This window comes from Elephantulus edwardii, unplaced genomic scaffold, assembly GCF_000299155.1.
Source record: "Elephantulus edwardii isolate Elephantulus edwardi_28Jun2011 unplaced genomic scaffold, EleEdw1.0 scaffold00083, whole genome shotgun sequence".
NCBI lineage: Eukaryota > Metazoa > Chordata > Mammalia > Macroscelidea > Macroscelididae > Elephantulus > Elephantulus edwardii.
In genome coordinates, this window is record NW_006399833.1 from 693,570 (window position 1) to 703,057 (window position 9,488).

General features: G+C 37.0%; 1 protein-coding gene across 1 annotated transcript in view; it reads left to right on the forward strand.

Annotated features, from left to right (window-relative positions):
* Nucleotides 1-1,398: 1,398 nt before the first annotated feature.
* LOC102851004 (nik-related protein kinase-like) overlaps nt 1,399-9,488 on the forward strand; it is a 288,384-nt gene continuing 280,294 nt past the window's right edge. The window contains 1 exon segment of the mRNA XM_006889937.1: nt 1,399-1,455. Within this exon segment, the coding sequence (XP_006889999.1) occupies nt 1,399-1,455 (57 nt within the window).

A 9,488-nucleotide genomic window follows, 5' to 3' on the forward strand; every position in this document is an offset into this window, starting at 1 on the left:
GGAGTGTGTGGTGAAATATTCCTGGAGGGGGAAGATATTTCCTAGTTTAAAAAGAAAGAAATGGAAAACAATCCCCTCCTGCATGCCCCATGGCATTTAAACCCAGAGTGCCTGTGCTCGGAAAGCAGTCTGTGAGCTCAAGGGAAAGTAAGCAGTTTCTGGACATTTTCACTTTGAGGGACGCCTTACTTATCTAAGCTAAATTGCGTAAGTCCCAGTCACTGAAGTGACTTAGAGCGACCGACTGACTGACTGAGATTCTACGGGAAATGGGACTCAAATATCCTGGGTGCCTGAGAATCATTTTGCAATGAATGGAAACCCAATAAGAGCCCTGGAGACTCTGAGGGACACTGGAACTTTGCGCGCTGTGAACGCGGCAATCTGCAAACTTGGAACCTGGATTCAGAAATTCAGTCTATCTCTCCTAACCCTTAGCTTCTGTTCACAGGTGCTGGAAGTTCTGCGTATGGGGACCAAGGGTGGGCTTCAACTCATAGGGGCTAGAGGGAATGCAGTGGTTCAGCTCCAGCTAGAAGTTTCTTGCAACTGCTTGAACTCTGGCAGCGGTCAGTATCCTATTGCAGTCCTTGAAGAGCTCCTAGAGGTCTGATTGTACTTCAGTGACAAGTCACTTCCTCCCCTTAGTTGATGGATCTTTGCAATGAGATGAGCAATGACATTGGAAGAGCAGAATGAGATAGGCATGTAGAAAAGTCACTAGTGTTTCTTGGAGAGTCAAGGACGCGGACTATTTGGACTGTGGCAGAGCTATGGGGCCCAGAGTTGGAGCGTCGCAGAGCGGGACCGGTTTTCCAGGGCTGACAGCGGTCTTGAAAAAGTTCCTGCAGAACAGTCGCCAGCGGGGGCGGAGGAGACGGGTGCAGTAGTGGACTTGGGAGGGGGGCGAAAGACGCGGCGGCGGAGGGGGGGGTGGATCATCAGGGGCAGGCTAGTAAACCGTTAGAGTCCCTTAACACCTTCCTGGACTGGTGGCCCTGTTCGCCCAGCCCTCCGCCGCGAGGCTGCCCACCTGGCGACGTGACGCTGCACCAATCCCCTTCGAAGGGGCCTTTCTTGCACCGCCCCCTCCCAATCCTGTAAGAGGCGCACCCTGCTGGAACAGACACTGTGGTCCTACCAGCAGAGCACCCTTCCTGCTAGTAGTTCCACACTGACTCTGGACGCTTCTCTTCAAAGTAGTCAAACTTACTTTCCCGCCTCAGGAACTCTTGCTTCTTTTTGCTCTTTCCCTCTCCATTTCCCACTGCTCTTATCTCCAGCACCCCAGTTCCTCGACCTCTATTCCCTCCCGGTCCTTCAACTTCCCCCTCAGCGTCCACATCAGGCTTCTGCAAGAGCCCACCACAGTCACTCGCTTCTGTTCAGCTCTAAGCCATGGCGGGACCTGGGGGCTGGAGGGACAAGGAAATCACGGATCTTGGCCACTTGCCGGTGAGTAGAAAATTACCTTCATTACTTAAGTGCTCCCCTCTATGAGTTTTTAGCACCAGAGAAAGGAACGAATGCCAGTGAACCCGGTTGAGCCAGGACTTCCACTGATGGCCAGCGCAAGAAGGCACCCCAGTGAGAGAGAAAGGGAGAGATGCCCCCTGGATACTGGGCAGCACAAAACTCCACAGAAAGGTGAAGAGGTGGGAACAATACAGGAGTGCTGAAGGCTAAAACAGCGTGTGCAAGGTCCCTTTGGTCTAGTGAATCTTGAGTATCTGTCTTATCAGTGCTTTAGGCAGGCATAGCTCCCTGAGAACACACCCTGCTGTGTGTGTTCACACCTCGCCTCCTGTCCTTTGCTTCTTTTGCCTGCGGAGATGTCCACCTAAAGTGTAACTTAGTGACATTGGCTCAAAAATTAATTAAAGTGTTGGAATTTTCTTTTCACCCTCTAATAGCATTGTACAAAACCTTGGCCAGAAGGGAAGTCAGTCACCTAACCATCAAACTTCCTTATTCTTGTCATGGCAATGTTCCTTCTCTAGTGTTGCTAGAGCGAACGAACTAGTCCCTGGGGAAGAAGATAATTCTACACCTCTACGCCATGAAAACATATGTTGCACTCCATAGCTAACCAGATATTGCTGTCTCTCGTGGTTTTCTTTCGTGAGTTTTCCTTTTCCCGAATGCCTAACATTACTCCAGTGTTGTAATTGATTGGTGAACTATTATTTATTATCATTATTAGCGGACCGATTTTTTTTCCAACGGTGTCATTTATTTTATTTGATTAGTGGCTGATACTGGACTCCACCCAAATCCGTTTTTCAAGTTCCTTTTTTAGATTGGCATTTCACTCACACCCTCTCTTGAAGGCAGAGGGCCCCTGGACTCCAAGAAAAGGAATAAGCAGGCATCATGCTGGAATGATCACCAGTCAACTGTACTTCAGAACAGTGGCCTGCCTGCTTGGAGAAAAGTGCAATATTAACCTTGAGATTATGAAATTCAGAATTACATTGACTTGATGTTTAGTTTGTATTTTGAGATTTTGTAGTTGGATGTTTGACCTTTAAAAAAAAAAAAAAAAAGAAGAGTTCCCAATGCCTATACTAGAGTGAGGAAGGTCATGCACCTGGGGACACTTTAACACATTATAGGACATTTAAAACATTTTTACATTAAACCCTCATTGCAAACATGTTACATTACAAATATTAGCATTGGGTTATTGATACTGCTTCATAAAGTGAAGTCACAGAACTTTGGGAAAATTTAAATCTTTCACCACCTACTTTGCTCTAAAATTCTTTCTTTTCTGTGCACACAAGTGAGGTTTCTGAAATACAGAGGACTTAATTGGTGGTGGTTTCTTTTCTGAATAGAATTTTCATATCCAGATTAGATTTACTCACAAATAAAAGTGTAAAATCAAACAATGAAATGTTACCCTTCTAACATTTTCTGTGTACTGGGAGCAAATGGGGGAGGGAGGAAGCAAATTAGGGAAAACATGAAACTTCACATGAGCAAACTAACACACACACAGACACACACACACACCCCTTAAGAAATAATCACAAAGAGATTAATAGCATAGACCCCAGAGAAATGAGAAGGCAAGCTCAAGGAGAAAAAGAAGAAATTTTTTTTCTTGCCATAAAAATAAAAAAAGAGGGGGGAATGGAAATGGCCCAGAAAAACTGACCAGGTCACAACTCTTGGATGTAAGAATTTGAGGAGATCAGAGGAGATAAGATAAAAGTCTCTGGTCTGTACACTGCAGGCAAGTGGAGTATTTGTGTTCTCAAGGCAAAGGAAGTTAGAGTGAACGGGAAAAGAAGATGAAATTGGTTTTTAAAGTAAGAACAGTAGTGAGAAGAAATTATAAGGTATCCTTTAGGAACATAAAGCTTCAGGGAATTGCTGCTTGCGATTAAATACAGATTTTTGGAAAATAGAATTTTTAATTTAGCAAAATTACCAAACTCCTACACATTGTACAAAAGTAATTTTGTTTCCTTGTGGAGGCTTTGGGCCTCCAAGAAAATGATGTAGACTTCTCCCCTCTGAACAGTCAGATCTAATAAGAAATCCAGCAGTAGAATTTATAGGTAATCTCTTCTTCTTCTTCTTCTTCTTCTTTTTTTTTACATAAAGTTTTCAGAGAATCAGAAAATTCCTGAAATAAAGTTGCAGAAAATTGTCATCTGTTAACATCAAGAATAGTCATTTGGTAACATTCAGACAATATAGACAGATTCTGATTTTAGATTAAGTAATGGAAGAATCTTGGAGTAAAGAGTCTGATCTGAACATTGATACATTATGCCCTTTATAGGGCTGGCCAGCAAAATAGCCATAAGGCAAGCACTCCTGGGAAAGGCAGACTTGCTGGGTCAATTGGAATTTAAAGAATGCTGAGAAAGGTTATCTGGGTTTTGTTTCTGAATTTTATTTGTTTCTGCGGGCATTTTTGGTTGCTTTTAGTAAGTATGACTTTTATACTTAAAATTGTAGATAATACTAAGACAGTGAGTTTGTGTTAATAACTGCAAACTAATTTGGAAAAGGATAGTGAAAGCAGTTGAACAACTTGGGGCATGTGATCAATGTCATTGAAATATACATGAAGAAATTGTTGAATTGGGGCACATTTTGTTGTGCATATTTTCACCAAAAGAAAAAAAAATTAAAATGTAAACTAAACAAACAAGGAAGGAGGGGAAAAAAATCAGTATTTTGTTTGTTTGTTTTCAGAATGCCTTAACTTGGAGATAAAAGAGAATAAATATAAAACTGATCATGTTAACAGAACTCTGTTACATGTTAATTAATAGGCTCTAATTATTCCTGCTTTACTATTGAATATGTATTTTTCCCCCTGATAAACAAAACACCTCTGTAGATTTGTGATTCCTTTTTGCAAAAGGAATTGGAAAACCTTACATCTTTATATACATATCTTTGAGTTGTGGGTTTATATAGTTATCGTATTTGTAGTAAATCAGAGCTTGTGTATTATGTGTGTTATATACATATATATATATATATATATATATGTTCTCTCTCTCTATGTAATTATTTTTCTGATATTCCTATGTTCTAATCCTTGGGACTGGAAACTATTTCTTCAGTTCCAAATCTGGCATGTCTTTCACTATGATAGTTCGTTTTGCCTTCTGTGCCCAGTATGGTAATGACATTCCTCATGGTGGTGGCCTTGGTATTTGACACTGCCATGTGTAGTCTCTAATCTATATTGGGGTGAGGATTAGACAGGCCTGGAAGACAGTAATGGCAGAGGTGATCTGAAATAGCACATGATCCAAAATCTATATTTGAATTACATTAGGTTTATATTTAAATATAACTGCTAGCTTTCCCAGTCTTCTACCACCCAGACCAAGCCTGCTTTCCAGACCTCACTCATGAAAACATTCCTACCTTAACAAGGCACTTAGCTTCCCTTTTTGAAATAATTTTACATTTGAGTCTGCTAGAATTGATAACATTTACTATATACTTCATCATATCCTGTATCCTATAACATCACCATAGCTTGTTCTTCTACATCAACTATTATCCCCAGCCTAAAGCTGTGGTTTTTGACATGGTGATGAACAAAAGTGACCTTTAAAAATGAAGATTTATTTAACCCACTCCCAGAGATTGCTATTTCATAGTTCCATGGTAAAGGCCAAACATTCTTTATTTTAACTAATCTCCTTGAGGATTCTTTTGTATAAGGAGTCCACGCATCATCTATGGCTTGAGACAAACTAGTTTATAGGCAGATATTTTTCTTTCTAAAAATTCCATTTATATTCAGAAGCCTATTTCTACAATTCTTTCTGAAAAACATTCCAGCATCCTTTTTGTCATATTCACCATCTACAGATTGTCTTTTCATGAACTCTTTTTATAAAATTGGTATTTGTAAAAAAAAAAAAGAAAAAAGAAAAAAGAAGACAACCTCTACTATCTCCTTCTAGATATTGTGCAATTTACTTCCTTTTGTTGCTTGGCAATTGGAATGTGTTATCTTACTCTCCTTCTTTATTGTTCTAAATCTATAATCCACTTCAAATTTGACCAGCAATTTTCTTGCTACACATTGAACATTTATTGGTCCCCTTTTCCCTGCCATATTTGGTCTTGTCTGTCATTCTGTACTTCTGAAAGTCTTTCTTTTACCAGGAAACAGTGCCTTCTAGTGGCTCTTTTCTTCTGCTATACTTCCCCTCCCCTTTAAGCCCTTAATGAAAGTATCCAACAAGATACATCTTCTATTTTATTAAAAAAGATAGAAATACACTTCTCTCATGCAAATTTTGGGTCCAGAGAGCAGCTAGAATAATATTTCTAAATGGCAGGAAATAATTTAAAATACAAAAATGATATAAACATGTAAATTATTTGCCTTAGTTGTTTATGATTAAAAAATGTTTTAAGACTTAGATTTTCAGTAATTATTTTTGAGAACAGGTTTTACAAATTCTTGTTTACTGTCCATATTATTTACTCAACTGAGACAACAAAACTTAATACACCCTCAAATCTCCAAGATGATAGAGCAATCTACTTAGAAATTTCAAAATGAAAGAGCAGAGAAGAAACTTCTCTGATGGGGACTTTTAACCTTCATATTGATTAAAGAGAAGAATAATTTTCAACCTTTCATTTTTGGGTATCCTATTTACTCTCACTATTAATTTAGCAAAAATATTATATAAGTAATTATGTATTACTATCTTAGAGATTAGCTTAGTTTCCTAATATGGAAAGATACAAGTGTGGAATTAAGGTAACAAATAATATCACTTAACACCAATAAAAATATGGTCTTAGAATAGATTAATATTTCCTTGAGCTGTCTTTAAGAACAGGGTAGATTAAACATTGAGTTATTCTCAAACAAACAAAAAAAATAAAAGGATGAACTACTCTTTCATTAAATGAGACCACCAGGAGAAATAAGATGGTTTGCTTATTTGCAAGCACAACATTATTTCCGAAAACTTGAATGTAGATAAAATAGGATTTCCATGGATCACCACAGATATTTAATTGTCTTAAATAATTTCCCTGGTTTCCTTTTTGAGTAGTTAAATGTTGTTGTCAGGTGTTGTTGAATTGGCTCTGATTCAAAGTGACCTTATATCATGATAGAAGAAAATATTGCCCAGTAACCAGAAACTGAGTTCAAATCTGAGTTAGGTGTTTAATATTATTGAGGGCTAGAAAAAAATTATGCGGGGGGGGGGAAGAAACATTTTGTGCTCAAAGATTCAGAAATAAAGGTTGAACAAACATTACAGTAATTTTCTACTGCATGATGGTTTTTTCAGTTAAAATGTAACCTTGACTACAACAAAGAGTGGTTCACTAATAGGAATAAATTAAAATCGTTGATTCTTTTGATATATACCCAGAGGCCGTTTCTCCAGAGTTAATAATTTCTCATATAAATTCTCCAGGATATCTTCCTGAAGAATAAATCAAAGTGATAAAATCTTCAAGCCAATCCCTAGTAACTCCTTTGCTAGTTATCTCTCCCTCAAAACTGAACTTACTACCTTAGAGTCAATTCAGACTTCCATGCAGTTTCCGGGGTTGTAAAACTTTTCTTTCTTTTTTTTTTTTGAGTGGAAGTTTGCAAATGATTAGTTTTCATTCAATTATTGATATACATTTTGTGGTATAACATTAATTACAATTTATTAAAGTAATTATAGTGTCTCATCAAATCCTTATTTGTATTACCTTTTCTTTTACTCAACTTATCTATTTATTAATTAATATGAGCAGTTGGTGAATTCAAACCACTGACCTTACTTACCAGTCCAATATGTAATTTACTACGCCACCAGGGTTTCTTTTAAACCATGTTCAGTGCTAACTTTTCCCTATAAATATCTCAATGACTTATGCAAAAGTGACGTATTTAATATCGAGAGTACTAGAACAACCTGATTTTATGTCTCAAAAATTCTAAAGTTTTAACCTTAAATAACTTTTAAAACATTTTCACGAGAGTTTGTTCCCTGGATCATTTACTTATCAATGCTATTATGTTATATAGCATTATTTTTGTAATAAGTAGGCTATTGCTTTCCCCAAAAATAGCTTTATCAATCCGCTAGAAACATCTGTATTTTAGAAGGGTAGAATCTAATTGCTGTTTCTTATAGAATTTAAGAATTCAGTACTCACCTGGTAAACATTTTCATTTTATATGTAAGGAAACTAAGCCAGAGAGTAAATGATGCTTATGTATATAATGAATGGCAGAGATGAGGCTAAAACTCAAATTGCCTGGCACTGTCCAGTTGAGCATCTGTTAGTCAAAGTGATTAATCCTATGACTGTGTCATTTTCCTATAACAATTTTACTAGATGCACAAATATCACATCCGTTACAAGAAGACTCTAATTTCCATTATATACTTTTCATACTTGCAATAGTTTTCCTGCTAAGATCACATTTAAAGATATACTTTCTGTAATGCTTGCAAACTTCCAAAAATTTGCCAGTTTCCTTATAATATTTATATCTATTTATTTTGCATACAAGTTTGGCTTTAATAGGAAAAGAAAGAGTAGAATAAAAAATTAAACAGTTATAGAACTCAAAAAACCATGACTGTGGCCTTTCAACACTTCAGACCTGGAAATGAACCCACCTCCAGGGATCACCTGGCAGTCAAACAACAAACAGGCAGTCAGAGTGAACAGTAACCCACATGAAGGAAGTACTCCTCAGAATAATCAACAATAATATGAGAATAAAAAGGCAGCATTTACCAAAATCAAAGCAGAGAAGCCAATAAAGGGGAAAGAGAAAGAAAGAAAAAAAGAAAAAAGAAAGAAGAGAGAGAGAGAGAGAGAGAGAGAGAGAGAGAGAGAGAGAGAGAAAAAAAAAGAAAGAAAGAAAGAAAGAAAGAAAGAAAACCAACCAACCAAAAACCCGAAACATCACCACCACCAACAAAACAGGGAATCCAGAAACAAAACTGTAAGAGTTTCGTTACCCTGGGGGATTACAACTAATTTCACAAAATAAAAGGTGTGTAAATTCTTGACTGGGAAGCTCACTTGTCCTTTTAACTTTCACCTAAACTACAATAGGCGTAAAGGCATCTAAAAAAACCCAATACAACAAACCCATGTTTTCTTGTGAACAAAAAAGGAACACTCATATTTTAAAGTAAGAAAACAATGTTTAAGGGTGATATAATAATAGTAAGTTATTATAAGAATATATTATGAAATTCTCTGTAAATGTTCATTAAAATTATTTTTTAGAAAAGAATATATTATGGGGTTTTTTACCAATAACTGTAATAGTAATGAATAGTAATACATTCAACTTTTGGAAATATTAACTTAAGTAAAGAGAAGCACTGTGTGGTTGTGATTTTCTTTCTTCTGCCTCCAAATGATGTTCTTTTAGTGCTAGTATTAATCACAGACAATATTTTTTAGGAAGTCCTGTTACATAAGTCAATCATCTGGACTTTATCCCCACTATTTACTCATCATTACTATATATTAAACTTTCTGCTTGTCTGGTTAACACTCAAAAGATAGATATTACAGGGAGCTCCTGTGGCCTACTGACAAGAAGCTGTGCTGAAATCCTGAAGGCACACGATTCGAATCCACCAGATGCTCCACTGGAGAAGGAGGGGCAATTTCCTCCTGTACCAGTTGGATCCGATTTGACAATGCACACACACACACACACACACACACACACACACACACACACGAGATAAAATAAATAAAATTGTTTAAAAGATAGATATTACAATAAAGCTTTACTTAGACACTGTAATGAATTAACTGTATCAATGAATAGTTATTATTGCCTATGATTGTCTGAAAATAGCAATGATGTTTGTAAACTTTCACACAAAATAGATTTTCTAAAAAGATGTTTACGGCATTGAAGTCTATGGGGGAGAGAATAGTCTAAAAGTATTATATTTTAGGGCATTATTTTTATCGTAGGAGTATGCAATGAGGGT